At 43.8% G+C, this 26,000-nt stretch overlaps 1 protein-coding gene across 4 annotated transcripts in view; it reads left to right on the top strand.

The window, feature by feature from the left end:
- Window positions 1-26,000, top strand: part of adgrb3 (adhesion G protein-coupled receptor B3) — an 872,307-nt gene that overhangs the window by 442,213 nt on the left and 404,094 nt on the right. For all 4 annotated transcript variants that reach the window (XM_051919125.1, XM_051919127.1, XM_051919124.1 and 1 more), the window contains 2 exons: window positions 12,600-12,794; window positions 16,144-16,212. In XM_051919125.1, the coding sequence (XP_051775085.1) occupies window positions 12,600-12,794; window positions 16,144-16,212 (264 nt within the window). The remainder of the gene's footprint in view (window positions 1-12,599; window positions 12,795-16,143; window positions 16,213-26,000) is intronic.

The following is a 26,000-nucleotide window of genomic DNA, read 5'->3' as shown; positions in this document are numbered from 1 at the left end:
AAGAAGGCTAACAGAATGTCAGGTTATATAGCACCTTGATGTCATTAAATGTACATTTTTACATGTAGGAAGTAAACATGTGAGGCTTGAATACACAATGGGAGGTCTAAAAATCGAAACTACCCCTTATGAGAAGGACTTAGGTGTCGTAATGGACTGAACACTATCACCTGCCAGACAGTGTTCAGAAGCCATTAAGAAGGCTAACAGAGTGTCAGGTTATATAGTGCCTTGATGTGTGGAGTGCAAGTCACAGGAGGTTCTGCTCAGCTTTATAACACACTGGTGAGGCCTCATCTGGAGTCCTGGGTACAGTTTTGGTCTCCAGGCTACAAAAAGGACATAGCAGCACTAGAGGTGGTCCAGAGAAGAGCGACTGGGCTGATTGAGGGGCTACAGGGGCTGAGTTATGAGGAAAGATTAAAAGAGCTGAGCCTTAAGGAGATGAAGAGGAGACCTGACTGAAGTGTTTAAAATGATGAAGGGAATTAGTCCAGTGGATTGAGATGGTGACTTTAAAATGAGTTCATCAAGAACACGGGGACACAGTTGGCAACTTGTTTAGGGGAAATTTCACACAAACATTAGGAAGTTTTTCTTCACACAAAGAACCACAGACACTTGGAATAAGCGACCACATAGTGTGGTGGACAGAAGGACTTTAGGGACTTTCACAACTCGACTTGATGCTATTTTAGGAGAATTAAGTGAGTAGGACCGGCCAGCTTTGTGGGGCTGAATGGCCCGTTCTCGTTCAGATTGTTCTCATGTTCAAATCTCACTGTGTCAAAGCAGGAGGGTCTGACCACTTGTGTCTATGGAATATTTCTGTTTTTTTAATTTTAATACATTTGCAAATTTCTAAAATCTTCTCACATTCTGAGGTATTGAGTGTTGCTAAACGTAGCAAAAATTAAACAACATTTAAATGAGTTTAGCACAAGGAAACCACAGAGCAGAATGTGAAATAAACCGTGAAGGGCCTGAATATTTTGTATAAGCACCGCTGCACCGTCATGTCACTGTCTTGCCGATTTACATAACAGCCCAGCACACCATAAAAGTGGATTCAAGCTAAAGAGAACTTTGTTCACGTATTGCGGGTTTCTGACAACATCGTTATTTCAAAAGATTTTAATTTAGAGCCGTGACTTATCAAAACATTATGGAGCTTCTCAGCACTTCAAAGTGGATTTTTTAAAAAAGTCTTTTACCAAGAAGCAAGCGATGTTCTGAGCACTGAACCCACATGATCAAATACATCTTAAGGATATTTTGGACTAATTCTCCAAGTGATTTTAAAAATAATTACCGTCTTGAAGCCTGATGTATCATAGGCATGATGTGCTTGTGAATGACGATACCTCCGATAAGGTCAGTTTTTCTGATGTTCCTGTAACTACAACAATCAAAGATGCCATTCCAGAACAGAACAATCGGCTTATGAAATCATAAAACTGAGTCTCCATGAAAATGCAGGCAAAAGCTTTGCCCTCCAGGACTTCAAATGCAAACTCCTCTGAATTTAAGAGTCATCATGTAGGGGCACCACTGAGCCCCCTAACCCTCCAACACACCACCACCAACACAAGTCCTAAATACCTTCATAGGTACAGTACATGCGCAATTCCTCCTTTTCTCTCTTACTTTCTTTGTTTTTTCCTCTCCTTCCACTCCTCCAGGCGAGTATTGTCCAGCTCCTCTCCCGACTCCAACCTGTCTGGGCTCCAACCTGGGTTTCCTTTATGCCAGACCTGGGAATATTTCTGGTGTCACCACACTACAGCTTGGAAGAACTTCCAGGTCAGGTGGAAGTTCCTTAAAGTGGGGATCATCTGTCCCTGCAGCTCCCCCTGGTGACACCCATAGAACACTGCAGGGCTGTCTAACAGGACTGAAATTCCCAGCCTGCACTGCAGGTATCCATGCAGGCACCATAGCTCAGGAAGACTGCCACCAATTGTATTGGGGGAGGAAAGAGTCCAAGCAATTGTTCTCCCCCTGTCCTGCCATTAATCTGGCCTCCCAGCCAGGTTAGGGACCTTGAACCATCCCAGCCAGAGCACCAGGCCATGCCCAGTGCCCATTACACACCTTTTAAATTACCTAAAGTCAGCGTGTTTTTAAACTGTTATTAATGACTATCACGTCATGGACCATGGATCATGGATTGATCTGTCTATCTATCTATCCATCCTATATAGTGCCTTTCACATCTATCTATTTATACAGTGCCTTTTATTTATCTACCAGTACGATAACGTGCAGTGAATACACTTGACTTGAGCATTCCTAGTTCTCATCCTCTTTCTCTGTACATTTACCATTCATTTGCTCAAAGGTTGATGTACTTGCTCCTTCTTGAGCAGCTCTTCTTTTCTCCACCCTAGCAGCATGCTGTCGACATCTTTTCACGTTAAAACTGATTAAGTCAATGTTTGTGTTGCAATTACTTAGTACGTTTTCTTTAATTTTTTACTTAAGCTGGCACTTAAGTCTTCAATCTGCCTCAAGAATGATTTAAAATATGAAGAAGTAGGGGAAGTGATGCTGAAAGTGGTAGGGAATGAGAACGGTGCCCTGCTGGTCGCTGTCGAGAGTTGATTCTACAATAAAATAAAATAAAAATAAAAAGAGGAGGATTGGAGGTCAATTATCACCATGAAAGCGGATAGCAGACGTCACATAGTATATGTGTACCAAATTTCAGGTCAATCGGTCAAACGGTTTGCAAGCTTCAGGTGATTTAAAATCCTGGACAGACAAACGGACATCCACAGTACCGTATTATATAAGAAGATCTATCTGATCTATTATATAGTGCCTTTCATATCTATCTATCTATCTATCTATCTATCTATCTATCTATCTATCTATCTATCTATCTATCTATCTATCTATCTATCTATCGTGCCTTTCATATCTAACTATCTATGTATTATATAGTGCCTTTTCTATCTATCTATCTATCTATCTATCTATCTATCTATCTATCTATCTATCTATCTATCTATCATGCCTTTCATATCTATCTATCTATGTATTATATAGTGCCTTTTCTATCTATCTATCTATCTATCTATCTATCTATCTATCTATCTATCTATCTATCTATCTATCTATCTATCTATCTATCATGCCTTTCATATCTATCTATCTATGTATTATATAGTGCCTTTTCTATCTATCTATCTATCTATCTATCTATCTATCTATCTATCTATCTATCTATCTATCTATCTATCTATCTATCTATCTATCTATCTATCTATGTATTATATAGTGCCTTTTCTATCTATCTATCTATCTATCTATCTATCTATCTATCTATCTATCTATCTATCTATCTATCTATCTATCTATCTATCTATCTATCTATCTATCTATGTATTATATAGTGCCTTTTATATCTATCTATCTCTCTATCTATCATGCCTTTCATATCTATCTATCTATGTATTATATAGTGCCTTATCTATCTATCTATCTATCTATCTATCTATCTATCTATCTATCTATCTATCTATCTATCTATCTATCTATCTATCTATCTATCTATCTATCTATCTATCTATCTATCTATTGTGAAATAAAACAGACTCAACACACTCCAAAAGGTTTTCGAATATCACAGAGATGTTCACAATGCTGAGTCTAAAACAGAACTGCTTAACAGAGGAAGGGAGTGGGGTTTTATTGGGAGGTTTGCGGACATGATGTAGTCCTCAGGGCCGGAACAGGAAGTGATGTAGTCCTCGGGGCTGATGAGGAGGTGACGTCTTCGTATTCAGGTGGGATTTCCCGTGTCTGATCTGCAGGGACAAAATAAGAGGGTTGAATGCACCCCACCACCCCCTGGTTGGGCATGGATTTCCTTTCTTTTGGTCCCTGTGGCTGGCTCCCATACGCACGTGTGTGACACTATCTGTTAGAGTGGTGGGTCGATGAATCTTCACGTGTATCTGAAAGGTTGCCGGTTCAAGTCCTGTTACTGCCAGAAGGGTATGCTACTGCACTAGGCCCTTGAGTAAGACCCTTAATCTGAATGTTGCTCCAGGACCACTGCACAATGGCTGACCCTGTGCTCAGACCCCCTAGGGATTAACAAAGTATATCTCTCTCTAGTATGTAGTGCCTTCACATCTCTCTGACTATCTACCGTTAGCTCATCCATCAGTTATCCAGCCTGAGATCCACTTTTCTTGGTTACTGCTGCCCTTACCGTCAGGCTTGGCTGCCCTCACTTGACCCGTTTTCAGGGCAGTGAGAAGAGGAGAGGAGACCTTTGGTGACAGTGCCCCCTCTCGTCCAGGAGTGGAACTGCTTACCTTAGCTGAGCTGGTCGGGGAGCCGCCTGGCGCACTTGTGTGAGAGAAGACATTTTAGAAGAAAGCTAGCTTCGTATTTGGATAAAATTTATTAAATAAAAAAACAAATCAACAAACAAACCTCCCCCCCCCCCCCCCCAAACTAGATGCATATTTTATCCTAAACAAGTAAGGCATTCCATTAAAAAAAATGAAAGATGCCAGCCAATCTGAATACCTGTATGTGCTGCCAGAGGACGGTAAGCCGTTTCCCCATGGAGCTGTGATTTTCTGGGAAGGTAATTCACTTTATTTGTAATTTTTGTTTGCTTGTGGAAGAGGATTAGTTAACAGTGAATTATGACCCTTCATCCCTTTCCTATATCCTGCTTATCCAGTTCAGGGGCGCGAGGATAATTTTTGCATAACGATAATGAAAAGGAAATCATTGTTGGTGCTTTTGATTTTGTCAGCATTTACTGCGGTGTAATTTAATCATCTCTCTAATGTGGTTTTGAAATCAACAGGACTTGATCAACAGCAGCCAGAGGTGGGCGCTCCGCAGTGTGTGTGTGTGTGAGTGTGAGTGTGTGAGTGTGAGCCGCCAAAGTCATCTGCTAAAATACTAGAAAGATTTATTTAAACTCAGAGGATTTCAGTGTAATATCGATGTGAAGAAAGCATCGGTCAACTCACTAAGCCGCCTTTGTGATCCGCTAGTATGTCCTCGATGTCACGTGAAAAGCAACAAAAAATAAAAAAAACTTTAAATCCTTATATTATTTCGCTTGTGTCCGTCTGTGCTTGATATAAACAATAAACGACTACTATACCCTCCACAACAATAGCGAGGAATCCGTGTTCCTGGCAGAGTTTTGGTCTTAGGCTTATCTTCAAGTCTTCACTGCTCTGCAGTGCCGGGGAGACGCCCAGTGAGGGAAATTGACTCCGCCCCTTCCAGTTCCCCCACTGCATATCCCATACCTCGTGGAAGGAGGTGTCACTCGCTATGAGAAGGCGTTCCTCACCACCGTGACTATCACAGGCTTACCAGTCGAGAGGAAGGTTCCTGACGTGTGGACTTTGCCTTTTGTTTGTTTAGGGCCATCGAGCGCTTGTCGTTGTTTGGAATTTTTCCTAATTAAATGGTGAAGACCAGGCTGGCACCCCGAAATTTTCCCTTTGTGAACGTGCAGTAACTTCCAGTGACCACAGAATATATCTCTCTCTATACATAAAATCCAACATCTGTCTGTCTCTCTGTCCGCTGTTCACGAGAGAACTACTTAATGGAGTTAGATCGGGTTTTTTTCTAGAATTTGCTTGAACATTCCGGTTAATTTTGCCAATTCTCTCATTGCGCTAAGTATCATCGTTCAGTTGCGACGGCAATTTATTTGTGCAAATCCAAGAGAGACGCAGTGGGCCGAGGGGAGGGGGGCGGAGCCATCTTCCTTCACGCTCCAGCCTCCGTTCAAAAGAAAGAAATTGAGACAACACGCTGTGATAAATAAAGTCAATAACAAGTTGGAAAGGTTTGGGGATTTGCCCTGTATAATCTCTCGAATCAAAATTGGTCAAAACATTCGACCTCAACAGTGCTGTGAGGATCGTTTTTATACAGAAAGAAATTGGCTGAAGGAAATGATGTGGCAGGAAGTTAGTGGGGGCCGGAAATGAGCTGGCTGGAAGTGGCATCATTATGGCGGCACCGGAAGTGATGTCATCGGTATTTGGCCGAAAAGTGACGTCATGATTACATGACCAGAAGTGACGTCATCAGTGCTGGCCGGAAGCGACGTCGTGATTACGTGACCAGAAGTGACGTAATCAGTGCTGGCTGGAAGTGACGTCATCTTCGAGGGACTGGCAGTGACGTCATATGCAGGAGTCGGAAGTGATTTTGCTGAGCCATTTTCGAGTATGGTTATTGTTGATGGTGGTTGTGTATTATTGTTTATCTTCTTTGGTTCTGTAAAGGTAGAGAGAGAGATATCAGTACCACAATTCAACCCCCCGTCGGACAATATGTCACTCGCCTCCGGGGTTATTGACTGCCTCCTAAGCGCACGTGTGTGACAACGCTCATAAAGGTTTGGGGTGTTAGCCCCGTGTACTGTAAGTGTTATAGTTCATTTGCGGCCCCAATTTATTTGCGCAAATCCAAGAGAGACGCAGCGGGCCAAGGGGAAAGGGAAGCTTTATGTCAGGAGTGGGGAGCTGGGCAGGGCCATCCTCACTTACGTGCCAGCCTCCGTTTGAGTCGCTCTATTTCTGGGCACATTTTAGAGTGTACCTTACCTCCGCATGGTTAGCGATACCTTTTTGTTTATTGATTTTTAAAGTTTGTCCTGTTTCACTACTATGCGGGTGGAGCCGCGGGGGATGGCTAGTTTCTCTATACATAGAAAATCCAACATCTGTCTGTCTGTTTGTCTGTCCGCTTTTCACGAGAGAACTACTTAATTGATTTAGATCAGGTTTTTGTCTAGAATTTGCTTGAACATTCCGGATGATTTTGCAGATTCTCTCATCGTGCTAAGTATAGATAGATAGATAGATAGATAGATAGATAGATAGATAGATAGATAGATAGATAGATAGATAGATAGATAGATAGATAGATAGATAGATAGATAGATAGATAGATAGATAGATAGATAGATAGATAGATAGATAGATAGATAGATAGATAGATAGATAGATAGATACTTTATTAATCCCAATGGAAGATTCACATACTCGAGCAGCAGCATACTGATAAAAAACAATATTAAATTAAAGAGTAATAAAAATGCAGGTAAAAACAGACAATAACTTTGTATAATGTTAACGTTTACCCCCCCCGGTGGAATTGAAGAGTCGCATAGTGTGGGTGAGGAACGATCTCCTCAGTCTGTCAGTATCATAGTTCACTTGCGACACCGATTGATTTGTTCAGATCCAAAGAGAGACTGGGCGGGCCGAGGGAAGGGGGCGGGGCCATCTTCACTCATGCGCCAGCCTCCGTTCGAGTCGCTCCACCTATCTATCTATTGTGAAAGAAAGAAGTTGAGACAACACGCTCATAAAGGTTTGGGGTGTTAGCCCCATGTACAGTACTCTAAGGTCCAAAGTAGCCATTCCTGGTTTATGCATTCAAAATGAATCATACAGAGGACGACAATGCCGTGAATGTGAGGATTTTATATAGTAAAACTGGCAGGAAATTGAATATAGAGGGAATGCTGGGAAGAAGGTCAAGCGGAAATGGCGTGGAACGTTGAGGCGTGCAATCATCAGGGGAGGTTGGAAGTAAAGGATTTGTTATTGTGTGTGTGTGGAATCATCTGCCAGTCTTCCAACTCTGCATTTTATTCTTCAGTTTTTCTGTTGAACGAGAGAGAGAGAGAGAGAGAGACATTATCCTGTACAAAACGTCAGGTGCTCCCCAAGCACGCGTGTGTGACACTATATATTGTGACGGGTGGCCATGGCCATTACCCGACCAGGATACCAGCTGGATGGAAGGACTGGGGGAGAGGATATCTGCAAGGCACTACCTGCCCCAGGACACTAGAGGGCAGCTCTCCTGGGTGGCTGTGGCACTATGGATTCCCACAGGGCATGCCCCAGGGCATGCTGGGAGTTGGAGTTTTACACAGCTCTGTTGGGTTCTGTGGGCTCCGCCAGGGGGAGCTGCAGAGCCCTACAGTGGAGTTCCACCACACCTGGGAGTGATTCCAGGTAATGCTAATGAGCCACCAGGAGCATTCCAAGGGCCAACATAAAAGGATTCCACCTCACTCAACTTGATGAGCCAGAGACGGGTTGGAAGAGGACGAAGCTTGCTGGAGAAGGAGGAGGAAGAAGAGGAAGAGGAGGAGAAGAAAAAAAGAAAGAAAGAAAGAAGACGGGACTGTATATTTGGTGCTTGGTGTACTGTGCTGTTGTGGGGAGCGAGGAAGACTCACATCCTGTGTGGAAATAAACGTGTGCTGTGCTGAACTCGTGTCTCTGCCCGTCTGTGTCAGGGTTGGGGCAGCTGGAGCGCCCCCTGCAGGCCACAATGGGCACACTAAACTTGGAGAAGCCACCCTCTAACTTCAGTCCGTGTTTGGAAGCATTGTGGATTTAATAAGACCACAGATGTCAAAGTTTATTCCTTCAGAAACGCAAAATTTAAATTTAATACGGCTCATGTTCGTCTGGAGGCATAAAGTGGAAGAAACATTAGCTGAGGTTGGAAAAAATTAATTCCAGCTCAAACGGTAGCGTGTGACACATAGACATTTCTGAAATTGAAAACTCTACATTAGCAAAGTCTCAAAGGTGGATACATTGATTATTTTTGAAAAGTCTGAAGAAGAAATGAGGATTTAATATCACGCGCCAGAAATAAGAAATGCTGCCATGTGGAACAAATACAAGAATAAGCCTTGAAGGGTTTAAATGGGCAAACAAAAGAAAATAATTAGAGAATCATAACCAAAAAAGACGGTTATTGTGGCCCAGCAAATCCTTTAAAGCGTCTTTTTTGATAATATAAATTACCAGAATTGAATATTCTGAGAGATACATGGTAATGGAGGACCTGTGCTACTCTCTCCTGTCTTGTGCATTTATAGCAAGTGTAGAAAATGTAAAAGCATTAAAATGTTAGTCAAAGTATACACCTGGACCCCCTGCAGTTTGCCTATCAGACAAAGACTGGAGTGGAGGACGCAATGACCTCTCTGCTCCACAAGGCTGGACAAAGCTGGCAGCGCTGTGTGGGTGATGGTTTGTGATTTCTCCAGCGCCTTCAGTACCATCCAGCCATCCCTTATAAGGGGGCAAATGCAGAGACAGGCAGGTGTGTCAGCCTGTGGTGTCCTGGATGGTGGACCATCTATCGGTGGGACCCCAATTTGTGAGACTCAAGGACTGTGTGAGCAACACTGGAGCACCAAAAGGAACAGGTCTGCCTCCTGTGCTCTTCATTCTGTGCACCTCCGACTATAAATATAACAGCAGGTCAGGTCACTTGGAAGAAACCCTCAGATGATTCTGCACTTATGGGTGGTATTGATAAAGGGGGGTGAGACAGTGGAGAGGAGTCAGTGGGAGATCTTTGAGAATTGTCTGCAACTAAACATCAGCAAACCCAAAGAACTGCTTACTGACGATCACCACACAAAAGAGCGTCAATGTCCAGTCACAGTTCAGGGAGTGTACGTAGAGGTGGTCCACTCCTACAAGTACTTAGGGGTACACATCAATGACAGGTTGGACTGGTCTCAGAACACAGAGAAACTATAGAAGAAAGGGCAGAGCAGACTCTTTTTCCTTAGGAGACTGTGCTCCTTTATTGTGGGAGGTGACATCCTTCACATCTTCTATGACTCTGTGATGGCCAGTGTAGTGTGGTAGGGCTGGTAACATCACTTCTGGTGAGGCCCACCGAATCAACAGGCTAATGTAAAGGGCAGGGTCACTTACTGGACACACTCTAGACCCCCTGGAGATTGTAGCAAAGGAGAGAATGAAGATAAAACTGAGTGTCCTTATGAGCAATGCTGCACATCCTCGCTCTGACACACCAACACCGAGGACTTTCAGACAACGAATCATTCAGCAGAAGTGTGTCAGGAAATGCTATGGGGACTCCTTTATACCCACAGAAACACGTCTGTATAGCGCCTCACTGGCACTGGGACTACCAAGGCAGAAGATTTTCTTTCTTTTTAATTTACTTACTTTTTCTCTATCTATCTATCTATCTATCTATCTATCTATCTATCTATCTATCTATCTATCTATCTATCTATCTATCTATCTATCTATCTATCTATCTATCTATCTGTCTGTCTGTCTGTCTGTCTGTCTGTCTGTCTGTCTGTCTGTCTATTATATAGTGCCTTTCATCTATCTATCTATCTATCTATCTATCTATCTATCTATCTATCTATCTATCTATCTATCTATCTATCTATCTATCTATCTATTGTGATAGGTAGCCCGGACACAGACAGACGGACACCATATTAAAGTCCACCACACGTTTATTGTGCATAATCACAGTCCAATAAAGTGCACAACCCAGTGCCTCAAGCACCAAACTCCCACCTTAGTCCAGGCCTCTCTCAGTCTCTGCCTGCTCTTCAGCCCGCCTCCATTCTCCTGCACACAAACCTTGTCCACTCCTCACCCGACACCAGTCCTTCTTTGCAGGGAGGCGGCCCCTTTTATAAGTGCCCGGATGGGCTCCAGGTGATCCCCGACACTCCCTAGACACTCCCCTGTGTGGCGGAAGTGCCGGCTGTATTCCCGGAAGCCCTCCAGGTGTTCCCAGTCTTTTTCCCCCCAGCACTTCCTGGTGTGGCAGAAGTGTTGGTGTTCCGGGTCCTTCAGGCATAGGGGCGCCCCCTGGCGGAGACCACGGGCCCCTACAGGGTTGGGCTTCCAAGCCCTGCACCCGTGGCCCCTAAAGGAACCAGGGCGGTCGCCCTCTCGTGGTCTGGAGGAGGCATGAGCCCTCCTCCTGTCTTCCTGGGCGTCCCAGCTGGGTGCCAACCCCAGCCGTCTGCCACACTATCTATCTATCTATCTATCTATCTATCTATCTATCTATCTATCTATCTATCTATCTATCTATCTATCTATCTATCTATCTATCTATCTATCTATCTATCTATCTATCATATAGTGTCTTTCATCTATCTATCTATCTATCTATCTATCTATCTATCTGTCTGTCTGTCTGTCTGTCTGTCTGTCTGTCTGTCTGTCTGTCTGTCTGCCTATTATATAGTGCCTTTCATCTATCTATCTATCTATCTATCTATCTATCTATCTATCTATCTATCTATCTATCTATCTATCTGTCTGTCTGTCTGTCTGTCTGTCTGTCTGTCTGTCTGTCTGTCTGTCTGTCTATTATATAGTGCCTTTCATCTATCTATCTATCTATCTATCTATCTATCTATCTATCTATCTATCTATCTATCTATCTATCTATCTATCTATCTATCTGTCTGTCTGTCTGTCTGTCTGTCTGTCTGTCTGTCTATTATATAGTGCCTTTCATCTATCTATCTATTGTGGCAAATTGCCCGGACACAGACAGACAGACATCATTTTGAAGTCCCAACACATGTTTATTTACCCTATATACAATGTCCAATTATGCACATAGTCCAAATATGCACCAATCACCCCAATAGTCCAGGCCTCTGTCCACAGTAAGCCTTCAGGCTACCTCCTTTTCTCCTCTCTCACTCAGTCTCCGACCTTGTCCTCTTCCACCTGACTCCAGCCCTGAATGAAGGGAGGCGGCCCCTTTTATAATCACCCGGATGTGCTCCTGGTGCTTCCCGGCAATCTTCCCCTGACACGCCCCTGTGTGGTGGAAGTGCCGGCTGTCTTTCCGGAAGCACTCCGGGTGTCTCATTTTCTTCTTCCCCCCAGCACTTCCTGGTGTGGCAGAAGTGCCGGGGTCCCAAGTCCTCCAGGCATAAGGACGCCCCCTGGCGGTCCAGAGGAGGTATGAGCCCTCCTTCTGTCCTTCTGGGTGTCCCGGCTGGGTACCACCCCCAGCCACGTGCCACACTATCTATCTATCTATCTATCTATCTATCTATCTATCTATCTATCTATCTATCTATCTATCTATCTGTCTGTCTGTCTGTCTGTCTGTCTGTCTGTCTGTCTGTTTGTCTTTCTGTCTATTATATAGTGCCTTTCATCTTATCTATCTATCTATCTATCTATCTATCTATCTATCTATCTATCTATCTATCTATCTATCTATCTATCTGATGTCTCTCTGTCTTTCTGTCTATTATATAGTGCCTTTCATCTATCTATCTATCTATCTATCTATCTATCTATCTATCTATCTATCTATCTATCTATCTATCTATCTATCTATCTATCTATCTGATGTCTCTCTGTCTTTCTGTCTATTATATAGTGCCTTTCATCTATCTATCTATCTACACAGTGACGGGTATCTTATACACTAAGAGACCTCTGTGGTCATCGTGTCAAAAGCTGCACCTCATTTTAGAAGTATAATGTCATACAGTGGGGTATATTAGCAAATTGTAATGAACGTGACTTCGGGACATTTCTTCATTAAGAATCTGGGAAAAGGTGGCCTGGGACTCCCAAACAAGGTACAGTGACATGCAGATCGTCACCATGTTTAGTGTGAGTGGGCCGTGGCTCTCCCACAAGTCACACCTGGTAGACAGCTGTGAAAATCTTGAAATGTTCCAAATGGTCTTTGACATGAGCATTCCTAACGCTGCCTTTTTAATGTCTTTTAAGATAAAAGAGCACCTTGCAAAAGGACAAAGAACAGCGGCTGGAGAAGGCATGTCTCAGGTGACCAAAACACTTCTGGATTTAACCCAGAGGAAAAACTTCTACGCTGGGGATCTCTTGGCTTCCGTGAAGATTCTCCGAAACGTTACCGACACGTTCAAAAGAGCGACCCACGTCCCGTCTTCTGATGATGTTCAGGTAAGCCGGTCCTCCTGTTTTCTTCCCAATTGAAGAGGTGGTCCTCTGTTAGGATATCACAGGTTTCTATTCTTTACAAAACAGCTCCAGATCTAAGGTTACATTAGCCTACGCTATCTCACACTGGACAATGAACTTATCACTTGAGAGGTCCGAGTTTGAGTCCCAACCCTGTCACTGTCACTGTGGAGTTCATACATCGTCCCCGTGCCTGTGTGAGTTTTGTCACCAGTACTCCCCACAATCCCAAAGGAGTGTGTGGATTTACTTAACTGATGACTCTAAACCAGCCCAGTGTGCCCGTGAAAATGTTTTTCGAGGCACTGTGACCCCATCCAAACTTGCATTCACTAGTGTTGGGATGGGTATCGGGACCCACGTGATTCTGAATTCAATAAGAGAGTACCAAAGATGGATGGTGGCATTCTGGTTAATGTTGTTGCCCCTGATTTCGGAAATCCTGCTGGCTTTGAATCCACGTGTGTGGAGCTTCCACATTTATAAGAAACTAGTTGTGGGTGGTCTTCAGGACAAAAAAACAACCCGAAGACTCCCAAGCAGTTTTACTACATTGGTGAACTTGGAGGGGGTGTCAGCTAACTCTTAAGGAGGACCCAGTGCAGAGGACGTGGACCCAGCTGTGCTTGCTGCCCCAGTGGCTTTCGTAAGAAGACACTGGTGATGCCGTCCTGTTAATCTTTTGTCTCGAGAAAATCCCTTCAGATAGACAATGTTTTTAGGGCTCTCCGTTGCTGAGGTGTTTCACTTGCACGTTGTTGAGCTGCGGCATTTCAACTTTGGGTCTCTCAACCTGTCTCATGAGCACAATGTCGTTGTTGTGTTTGCTTCACTCAGGCCTTTCATAGTGACAAGTGAGGTGTAGAGAAGCGCCATCTAGTGGCCGTGGTTGAGCATGAGCAGAGAGGCCTACTCCACACACACACACACACACACACAGGGCTATCTGTCTAGTTTGACAAACCAGAGGAGACCTTTCAGTCCATCAAGCTCATTTGTTTGGCTAATAGCTAAGATGTCCAAATATCTCATCCAGATCCTTCTAAAAGGTTGTCAAGGTCTCTGCTTCAACCATATGACCGAACGTAGACTGTAAAGTTCTAGTAAAATCAAATTATAAAATGATGTTTTCCATAAAGTAACAATAAATAAATAAAGAGAATCGGTGCTTTTCAGCGAGACACTAACTAGTGCAGCGACTGAAGCTCAACTGAATATCCACTGCTGGCTAACAGCAGAAGGAAGTGAAGCGAAGTTTTAGAGGAGGAACCCGAGAGGCTCGAGAGGTGCAGTATGTTAGTAAAAAGACTGGACGACAGTAAATTAGAGATAAGAGACCAGAAGGTTTGGATTGGTGGGCATTAGAAGAACACATGCAAACGGAGGACACCTTTACAAAGAACCTTGGAGTGAGCCTGGAACAGGGGAGAGTCCCGAGGCTTTGGAAAACATCTTGCATCACCCCAGTCCCAAAGGTAACACATCCTAGTGAGCTGAATGACTTCCGGCCTGTCGCTCTGACGCGGCATGTGATGAAGACCATGGAGCGGCTGCTGCTTCACCACCTGAGGCCACAGGTCCGTCACGCCCTCGACCCTCTGCAGTTTGCATATCAGGAGAAGGTGGGAGCGGAGGATGCCATCATCTACATGCTACACCGATCCCTCTCCCACTTGGACAGAGGCAGTGGTGCTGTAAGAATTATGTTTCTAGACTTCTCTAGCACCTTCAACACAATCCAACCTCTGCTTCTTAGGGACAAGCTGATAGAGATTGGAGTAGATTCATACCTGGTGGCATGGATCATGGACTATCTTACAGACAGACCTCAGTATGTGTATCTTGGGAACTGTAGGTCTGACATTGTGGTCAGCAACACAGGAGCACTGCAGGGGACTGTACTTTCTCTGGTCCTGTTCAGCCTATATACATCGGACTTCCAATACAACTCGGAGTCCTGCCACATGCAAAAGTTCGCTGACGACACTGCTATCATGGGCTGCATCAGGAATGGGCTGGAGGAGGAGTACAGGGACCTAATCAATGACTTTGTTAAATGGTGTGACTCAAACCACCTACACCTGAACACCAGCAAAACCAAGGAGCTGGTGGTGGATTTTAGGAGGACCAGGCCCCTCATGGATCATCAGAGGTGACTGTGTGCAGATGATGCAGACCTATACAATACCTGGGAGTGCAGCTGGATGATAAATTAGACTGGACTGCCAATACTGATGCTCTGTGCAAGAGAGGACAGAGCCGGCTATACTTCCTTAGAAGACTGGCATCCTTCAACATCTCCAATATAAGATGCTGCAGATGTTCTATCAGACGGTTGTGGCGAGCGCCCTCTTCTACGCGGTGGTGTGCTGGGGAGGCAGCATAAAGAAGAGGGACGCCTCATGCCTGGACAAACTGGTGAGGAAGGCAGGCTCCATTGTAGGTACGGAGCTGGACAGTTTGATATATGTGGCAGAGCGATGGGCGCTGAGCAGACTCCTGTCAATTATGGAGAATCCACTGCATCCACTGAACAGGATCATCTCCAGACAGAGGAGCAGCTTCAGCGACAGACTGCTGTCACCGTCCTGCTCCACTGACAGACTGAGGAGATCGTTCATTCATCACACTATGAGACTCTTTAATTCCACCGGGGGGTTTGGGTAAACGTTAACATTGTATAAAGTTATTGTCTGTCTGTTATACCTGCATTGTTATCACTCTTTAATTTAATATTGTTTGTTATCAGTATGCTGCTGCTGGAGTATGTGAATTTCCCCTTGGGATTAATAAAGTTATCTATCTATCTATCTATCTATCTATCTATCTATCTATCTATCTATCTATCTATCTATCTATCTATCTATCTATCTATCTATCTATCTATCTATCTATCTATCTATCTATCTATCTATCTATTAAACAGCACAGGGAAACTCTTGGCGTCAGTCCTGCCTGGTGGGGTTCAAAGCTACAACCCAGAAGTTTGAGAGGTGGCCGCCTTGCCAGCTCATTTTCTAGAGAAATGGATTTGCATTTTGGAGTATTTGCTGGCACTTTCTGTGACTGAGGCCAACCTTTCACTAAGATCCCCATAACAATCAGGGATTGGTCACCTTAACTAACAAATACAGTATATTGAACTTTATGCCCTGATATATCATAATAGTTGTCATCCAAGAGTCCCTGACAGCTTATGGAGGGCAAACATCTCTACCGGCTAACTTTAGCAAACACTGTGTGTTTCAAGATAGCTTCACTTTATAAAAATGTGCTTTTTATTTCTTCAGTGTACCAGACGTTCTAACCTTTGTCTTTATTTGCACTGCAGAACTTCTTTCAAATCATCAGCAACCTGCTTGAGGAGGACAACAGAGACAAATGGGAAGACGCCCAACAGGTAATGTGAGACGTAGTTTTGTGTGTGCAGTTCAAAGATGGCACAAACGTTTGTCTGAGTGTCTTCTCAAGTGGCAAAGTAATAAAAAGGCTAGAAGTCAGTCGCTCATTTTACAAAGCGGTTTGTGGGATGCCTATCTCAGATGGCATAGGGCGCAAGGCGGGAACAAACCCTGGATCGGGTGCCAGACTACCGCAGGGCAAACACACACACATCCTGACCACCCACTAGGGCCAGTTTAGGACTACCAGTTCATAAACCGACATGACGTTGGACTGTGGGAGGAAACTGGAAAGCCACCAACATGGGGAGAACACAGGGAGGACCTGGGACTTGGTCTCCTTACTGCAAGGCCGCAGCGCTGCCACTGCGCCACCATGCCACCTGAGGCTAGACGTGAACTTTGGAAATATTTTATTATGTAAGTACAGAAAGATAATCAAGTTAAATCATACACCGTTAATATACAGTAGGAGGGGGTCTTCTGGCCAAATCGTGAAATGCATCTCAGAGATCTCAAAATGTGCAGCGTACATCTCAAGATATCAGAAAATCAATTCACGATATTTTAACATGCATTGTGAGATGTCTCTAAATGTTACTTTAGTTGGCCGTAGATGACGTTATTTTAAAATGTCTTGAAATGTATTTCAGTTATCTCAAAATGTATCGCTTAACAAACCAAGATATCAGGAAATCTATTTGAGAAATCTTGAAATGCAGTTCTGATATCTTGAAAGAGATGGATTTTCAGATATCTGGAATTCTTTTTGTGTTATCTTAAAATGCATTTCAAGGTATCTCTACATGTTAATTTGGCCTGCCATACAGGACGCTATTTTGAAATATCTTGAAATGCATTTCAGAGATCTCAAAATGTATCACGTAACATATCAAGATATCAGGAAATGCAGACATATCAAAAAGTTTGGGACCCCCTCTCAGCCTGCATAATAATTGACTCTCCTTTCAACAATAAAGATAACAGTGGTATGTCTTTCATTTCCTAGGAACATCTGAGCACTGGGGTGTTTTCCAAACAAAGATTTTTAGTGACGCAGTATTTAGTTGTGTGAAATTAAATCAAATGTGAAAAACTGGCTGTGCACAAATGTGGGTCCCCTTGTCATTGTGCTGATTTGAATGCCTGTCACTGCTCAATGCTGATTACTTACAACACCAAATTGGTTGGATGAGCTTGTTAAGCCTTCATAGACAGGTGTGTCCATCATTAGATATTAAGGTATTTAAGGTGGTCAATTACAAGTTGTGCTTCCTTCCCTTTGACTCTCCTCTGAAGAGTGACAGCATGGGATCCTCAAAGCAACTCTCCAAAGATCTGAAAACAAAGATTGTTCAGTCTCCTGGTTTAGGGGAAGGCCACAAAAAGCCATCTCAGAGGTTTAAACTGTCAGTTTCAACTGTAAGGAATGGAATCAGGAAATGGAAGGCCACAGGCACAGTTGCTGTTAAACCAGCAGGTCTGGCAGGCCAAGAAAAATCCAGGAGCGGCATATGAGCAGGATGGTGAGAATGGTGACAGACAACCCACAGATCACCTCCAAAGACCTGCAAGAACATCTTGCTGCAGATGGTGTATCTGTACATCGTTATACAATTCAGCGCAATTTGCACAAAGAACATCTGTGTGGCAGGGTGATGAGAAAGAAGCCCTTTCTGCACTCACGCCATAAACAGAGTCGCTTGTTGTATGCCAATGCTCATTTAGACAAGCCAGATTCATTTTGGAACAAAGTGCTTTGGACTGATGAGACACAAATGGAGTTATTTGGTCAGAACAAAAAGTGCTTTGCATGGCAGGAGAAGAACACCGCATTCCAAGAAAAACACCTGGTACCTGCTATCAAATTTGGTGGAGGTTCCATCATGCTGTGGGGCTGTGTGGCTAGTTCAAGGACTGGGGCCCTTGTTAAAGTCGAGGGTCGGATGAATTCAACCCAATATCAACAAATTCTTCAGGATAATGTTCAAGCATCAGTCACAAAGTTGAAGTTACACAGGGGTTGGATATTCCAACAAGACAATGAGCCAAAACACAGTTGGAAATCTACAAAGGCATTCATGCAGAGGGAGAAGTACAATGTTCTGGAATGGCCGTCACAGTCCCCTGACTTGAATATCATCGACAATCTATGGGATGATTTGAAGCAGGCTGTCCATCAAATTGAACTGAACTGGAGAGATTTTGTATGAAGAATGGTCAACAATACCTCCATCCAGAATCAGACACTCATCAGAGGCTATAGGAGGACAGCGTCTAGAGGCTGTTATATGTGCAAAAGGAGGCTCAGCTAAGTATTGATGTCATATCGCTGTTGGGGGGCCCACATTTATGCACCTGTCTAATTTTGTTATGATGCATATTGCATATTTTCTGTTATTCCAATAAACTTAATGTCACTGCTGAAATCCTACTGTTTCCATAAGGCATGTCAGATATTAAAAGGAAGTTGCTACTTTGAAAGCTCAGCCAATGAGAAACACAAATCCAGAGAATTAAGAGGGGTTCCCAAACTTTTTCATATGACTGTAGATTCACGATATTTTAACATGCATTTCGAGGTACCCTAAATGTTAACTTAGCTGGTCGCAGACAACATTATTTTAAAATATATTGAATTGTATTTCAGTTATCTCAAAATGTATCACATAACATATCAAGATACCATTAAATCTATTTGAGAAATCTTGAAACGCATTTCCGATATCTTGAAATAGATGGATTTTCAGAGGTCTGGAATTCTTTTTGTGTTATCTTAAAACACATTTTGAGATATCTCTACATGTTAATTTGGCCTGCCGTACAGGACGCTATTTTAATATATCTTGAAATGTATTTCAGATGGGCGGCACGGTGGTGCAGTGGTTACGCTGCTGCCTCACAGTTAAGGAGACACAGGTTCGCTTCCCAGGTCCTCCCTGCGTGGAGTTTGCATGTTCTCCCCGTGTCTGCGCGAGTTTCCTTCCACAGTCCAAAGACATGCAGGTTAGGTGCATTGGTGATTCTAAATTGTCCCTGGTGTGTGCTTGTTGTGTGTGTGTGTGTGCCCTGCGGTGGGCTGGCACCCTGCCCAGGGTTTGTTTCCTGCCTTGCGCCTTGTGTTGGCTGGGATTGACTCCAGTAGACCCCCGTGACCCTGTAGTTAGGATATAGCAGGTGTGGATAATGGCTGGGTGGATGTATTTCAGATGTCTGAAAATGTATAACGTAACATATCAAGTGTAATGGACCCCTGGGCATCAGCCAGCCCCAAACCCCAACACAAACACAGAAGCACAGTCCCCAGTTCAAATAATAGTGCGTTTATTGCACACACTCCTCAAGAAAGTTGACAAAGTGTAACACAAAGTTAACGCAATCACAAGATTGTCTTCTCTCTCTCCTCTATACTTCTCTTCACCACCACAGTGCCATCCTCCAGTTGAGTGTTGCTCCACGTCCTCACAGGTCCGACTCGCCAGGGTAAGGGAGTGTGGTCCATTTCATTAAGTGCCAGGGCCACTGCCTGATGGAAGCATACTCGGGCTGTATAACAGTTCTACTCGGGCAACAGTATAGATCGCGTAAGATCCAAGGATTACAACAACAACAACATTTATTTATATAGCACATTTTCATACAAAAAGTAGCTCAAAGTGTTTAAAGTGCTTCGAGTGATTACTCGAAGTGCCAACAGTGTTGGTGCCAATTGTTACTCAGCAACAGTATAGGCTTGACTTTTGTAAGCGTTAGGCCCAGGTCATATGAAAGTCCATTACAAAAGGGAGAATGTCCCAGTAACTGCAGCAGGGCTGCTCTGCCAGACTACATCTCCTGGCATGCCCTGCAGGCTTCCCACTGGGCGTTGATATCTGGGGCCACTGCCATCTAGCGAGTTAGGGGAGTAAAAAGCTCCCATCTTCCGTGGGCTTTCCGTCCATCCCTTCTGGTCCTTCCCTTTCTACTTCCTGGCTGGGATGCCTATCTGCCTACTAGGAGTCCGGGTAAGAAATCATCCCCTCTTCTGGACGGGATGTTCGTCTCGCCCATATGCCATCTATGGAAGATATCATTAAATCTACTTGAGAAATCTTAAAACACAGTTCTGATATCTTGAAATAGATGGATTTTTCAGATGTCCTTAATTCTTTTTGTGATATCTTAAAATGCATTTCGAGATATCTCTGCATGCTGATTTGACATGCCATACAGGACCCTATTTTAAAATATCTTAAATACATTTCCGCTATGTTGTGTAAGAGAAAAGAGTCGGAGGCAGAGACAGGTTTGGGGATGGCCACTCCATATACTGAAAAAAAGCACGTCTCTACAGAATGGACTTCAAAATGGAGCTGGCTAACGATTAGGTTCTCAGGTGTGTATATTGCACATGCAGAAACAGGTGGAGTTTTGGGAGGCCAGAAGAGGAAGTGATGTCAGCAGAGGTGGGTTCTGAACCGGATAGTGACATCATCAGAGGGAGGAGCAGAGGCGGTGCTACTGGGAGGTACGGCCATCAGCTGGTCTGCAGAGGGACAGAAGGAGAGAGTATTAGAAGGCAGTGCCATCACCTGGCCCGCCTGAGAAGTAACACTCTTTGAGCCTGTAAACCGTCTCTCATGCGCACCTGTGTGACACTTCAAACTGATGCATTTCCAGATATCCATAATTCTTTTTGAGATTTCTTAAAAGCATTTCCAGATATCTTAAAATGCACTTTGAGAAATGGCTCTATATGTTAATTTGCCTTGCCAGGCAGAAAGTTATTTTAAAATACCTGGCGTAGCTGCTGGTGGATCAAGCGTGAGCCGGACACGTACCAAAGGAAATCTCTCAGTTCAAAAAAAGAGTTTGTTTTAAAAAGGTTTAGTGAGATTTCAAAGCAAACAGTCCACACAGGAATAGAAAAAGGTTGTTACACACATAGAATAAAAGGCAAAAAAAGGAAAAATGTTTCTTCTTGTTAAACTTCCATTGTTTCTACAATTAAGTAATTGAGTTCTTTTCTTGGTGCTCTACTTCACATTCGGTACGTTCTAAATGTGCGGCTCTGCACATACACCTGAGCACGTTGTAAGAAGAAGCCCGGACACAGACAGACGGACACCATTTTGAAGTCCACCACACGTTTATTGTCCATATTTACATTGTCCATAGTGCACAACCCCAGTGCCTCCAGCACCAATCTCCCCAAAGTCCAGGCCTCTCTTCCAGTGCCTGCTTCCTTCAGGTCACCTCCACTTTCCTTCACTCAGAACCTTGTCCGCTCCTCGCCCAACTCTAGTCATCGTTTGTATGGAGGCGGCCCCTTTTATACATGCCCGGATGGGCTCCAGGTGCTTTCCCGACACTTCTCTGCGGACACTCCCCCTGTGTGGCGGAAGTGCCGGCTGTGCTCCCAGAAGCCCTCCGGGTGTCCCCAGTCTTCTTCCCCCCCCAGCACTTCCTGGTGTGGCGGAAGTGCTGGGGGCCCGGGTCCTTCAGACATGGCCACGGGCCCCTATACGGTTGGGCTTCCAAGCCCTGTTCCCTTGGCCCCCAATACAACCAGGGCGGACGCCCCCTAGCGGTCTGGAGGAGGTATGAGCCCTCCTCCTGTCTTCCTGGGCGTCCTGGCTGGGTGCCACCCCCAGCCGTGTGCCACAAAGTTAACATTAGAACACTCTAGATGAGAACAGGCCATTCAGCCCAACAAAGCTCGCCAGTCCCTATCCACTTATTTTTTCCAAAAAAACATCAAGTCGAGTTTTGAAAATCCCTAAAGTCTTACTGTCTACCACACTACTTGGTCACTTATTCCAAGTGTCAATCGTTCTTTGTGTAAAGAAAACCGTCCTAATGTTTGTGCGAAATTTACCCTTAACAAGTTTCCAACTGTGTCCCTGTGTTCTTGATGAACTCATTTTAAAGTCACCGTCTCGATCCACTGGACTAATTCCCTTCATAATTTTAAACACTTCAGTCAGGTCTCCCCTTAATCTTCTTTTGCTTAAACTGTAAAGGCTCAGCTCTTTTAATTTTTCTTCATAACTCATCCCCTGTAGCCCTCTAATCAGCCTAGTCGCTCTTCTCTGGACTTTTTCTTGTGCTGTTATGTCCTTTTTGTAGCCTGGAGACCCAAACTGCACTCAGTACTCCAGATGAGGCCTCACCAGTGTGTTATAAAGACTTGAGCAGAACCTCCTGTGACTTGTACTCCACACATCAAGGCGCTATATAACTTGACATTCTGTTAGCCTTCTTAATGGCTTCTGAACACTGTCTGGCCATTGATACAGTAGTTTAGATTCCACTATGACTCCTAAGTCCTTCTCATGAGGTGTACTCTCGATTTTTCGACTGCCCATTGTGTATTCAAACCTCACCTTTTTATTTCCTATGTGTAATTCTTTACATTTACTGACATTAAATTTCATCTGCCACAAATCTGCCCAAGCCTGTCTGCTATTCAAGTCCTTCTGTGATGATATAACGGATTCCAAATTATATGCTAATCCACCTATCTTGGTATCATCTGCAAATTTAACCAGCTTGTTACTTATATTCCTATCTAAATCATTTATATATATATTAAAAATAACAGCAGCCCTAACACTGACCCCCCCCCCCCCCCCCCCCAACCCCCGTGGAACACCACTCTTAACATCGGCCAGTTCTGTTGAGGTTCCGCACATCAACACCATTTGCTTCCTGTGTCTGAGCCAATTCTGCACCCACCTAAAACCATCACCCTGAACTCCCACTTCTTTTAATTTGATGCCCAACTTCTCGTGTGGCACCTTATCAAATGCTTTCTGAAAGTCATGATCAATAATCTCATATGCTCACTCTGATCGTATCCTTTTGTTGCCTCCTCATAGAATCCCAGCAAGTTAGTAAAACACGACCTCCCTCTTCTGACCCCACGCTGACTGTTCCTAATAACTCCTGTCCTTGCCAGGTGTTGCTCAATCTTATCCTTAATAATTCCTTCCATTAATTTTCCTGTGATGCATGTTAAGTTTACTAGCCTATAGTTGCTTGGATCTGCCCTGTCACCCTTTTTATATAACGGGATGATATTTGCCATTTTCCAGTCCTTCGGAATCTCTCCAGTGCGCAGTGACTTCCTAAAAATATGTGTCAAGGGTTTATATCTGTACTCGTTAGCCTCCTTAAGAACGCGAGGGTAAATATTACAGTATTTGGCCCGGTTGGAAACCGTATGCCCTCCATAACCTACACTTGACAAGGCAGGTCACTAACTGAGACTAATCTGCAATCAGGGGGACGAGAAATAGTCAGAATATACCAATTGAATTGAGCTTGTGGGGGTTATGTGAACCTCCCATAGACTACACACTAATTAATAGGCAAACATTTCTTGATACCGTATATACTCACATATACGTAAGTTGGGTCTTGAAACCCAAAAAATCGATCATAAAGTCAGACCCCAAATTATATGCCCATTCAAAAATACAATATTATTATTATTTTTTTTTTTTTTTTTTACATCTTCTTCAGGGCGGCACGGTGGCGCAATGGTAGCGCTGCTGCCTCGCATTTAGGAGACCCAGGTTCACTTCCCGGGTCCTCCCTGCGTGGAGTTTGCATGTTCTCCCCGTGTCTGCGTGGGTTTCCTCCCACAGTCCAAAGACATGCAGGTTAGGTGGATTGGCGATTCTAAATTGGCCCTAGTGTGTGCTTTGTGTGTGTGGGTGTATTTGTGTGTGTCCTGCAGTGGGTTGGCACCCTGGCTGGGATTGGCTCCAGCAGACCCCCGTGACCCTGTGTTCGGATTCAGTGGGTTGGAAAATGGATGGATGGACATCTTCTTCAGTTTCTCAGACACATTGAATTTTGTTGCAGCAGCGCAGTTACCAATTTCTTTCGCCACTTCAATGACGTTTAATTCAAAACCCGCTTCATATTTTCTTCTGATTGAGCGCTCCATCGTAGATAAGGGATGCTCTTACGATAAAGGTGTATGGGGTTCTGAGATACAAAAAACACTAAATGGTGCAAACGTTGCTTCGGAATAGTTCGGGTATTACCGATTGGTCACGTGGGCACAATAGAGAGAAAGAGAGAGAGAGGTTAGGAGCACACGCTAATACAGCGCATTGCTGCACCCACATAGAATAAAAAGGCTGTGTGCTCCGTGGTTCCTCTCTCATGTGGGCGGTAGCATATCGAAATCTCTTGGACCAATAGCGTGAGTTTTCTGCCTTCGACTTATACAACCAACATTATAAAATACTGGAAATTATACAATAAAATCAAGACCCAACTTATCCACGGGAGAACTTATCCACGAGTGTATACGGTATATAAAATCCAACGTCTGTTTGACTGCTTTTCACGAAAGAACTACTTAATGCAACGTTTCTCAACCTTTAAGTATTTGCGACCCGGTTCTCAAACTGTGGGGCGTGCCCGTGAAACAAAGAAAACAAGAATTGAAAATATGAAAAATACATCTATTGAAACCAAAACAAATGAACTTAAACTACATACTGATACTAGAAAAATAAATATAGAGTTAGATAAATGTCGATAAAAGTTAAGTAGGTATCATAAAATATGCATTTCTGATATATCATTAATTAAAAAAGAACAAATTGGTATTAGTGGGCTCCTTTCAAAGAAACGTTAGGGGGGCGCGATTAAAACTGTTATGAAAACGCGGGTCACAAATACTTAAAGGTTGAGAAACGCTGTCGTAAGGAAACGTCACGTGAAGCAATAATGAATTCTTCCCAGACGATTCCCTGATGTTCAGATCCAACAGTGCATCGTAACTGCAAATTAGAAAACATTAAAAGCAGTATATATATACAGTGCATCCGGAAAGTATTCACAGCGCATCACTTTTTCCACATTTTGTTATGTTACAGCCTTATTCCAAAATGGATTAAATTCATTTTTTTCATCAGAATTCTACACACAACACCCCATAATGACAACGTGAAAAAAGTTAACTTGAGATTTTTGCAAATTTATTAAAAATAAAAAAATTGAGAAAGCACATGTACATAAGTATTCACAGCCTTTGCCACAAAGCTCAAAATTGAGCTCAGGTGCATTCTGTGTCCCCTGATCATCCTTGAGATGTTTCTGCAGCTTAATTGCAGTCCACCTGTGGTAAATTCAGTTGACTGGACATGATTTGGAAAGGCACACACCTGTCTATAGAAGGTCCCACAGTTGACAGTTCATGTCAGAGCACAAACCAAGCATGAAGTCAAAGGAATTGTCTGTAGACCTCCGAGACAGGATTGTCTCGAGGCACAAATCTGGGAAAGGTTACAGAAAAATTTCTGCTGCTTTAAAGGTCCCAATAAGCACAGTGGCCTCCATCATCTGTAAGTGGAAGAAGTTCGAAACCACCAGGATTCTTCCTAGAGCTGGCCGGCCATCTAAACTGAGCGATCGGGGGAGATGGGCCTTAATCAGGGAGGTGACCAAGAACCCGATGGTCACTCTGTCAGAGCTCCAGAGGTCCTCTGTGGAGAGAGGAGAACCTTCCAGAAGGACAACCATCTCTGCAGCAATCCACCAATCAGGACTGTATGGTAGAGTGGCCAGACGGAAGCCACTCTTTAGTAAAAGGCACATGGCAGCCCGCCTGGAGTTTGCCAAAAGGCACCTGAAGGACTCTCAGACCATGAGAAAGAAAATTCTCTGATCTGATGAGACAAAGATTGAACTCTTTGGTGTGAATGCCAGGCGTCACGTTTGGAGGAAACCAGGCACCGCTCATCACCAGGCCAATACCATCCCTACAGTGAAGCATGGTGGTGGC

This window comes from Erpetoichthys calabaricus, chromosome 15, assembly GCF_900747795.2.
Source record: "Erpetoichthys calabaricus chromosome 15, fErpCal1.3, whole genome shotgun sequence".
Taxonomy (NCBI): Eukaryota; Metazoa; Chordata; class Cladistia; order Polypteriformes; family Polypteridae; genus Erpetoichthys; species Erpetoichthys calabaricus.
The sequence above is the reverse complement of the archived record's forward strand: the minus strand, read 5'-3'. Positions and strand labels throughout refer to the sequence as shown.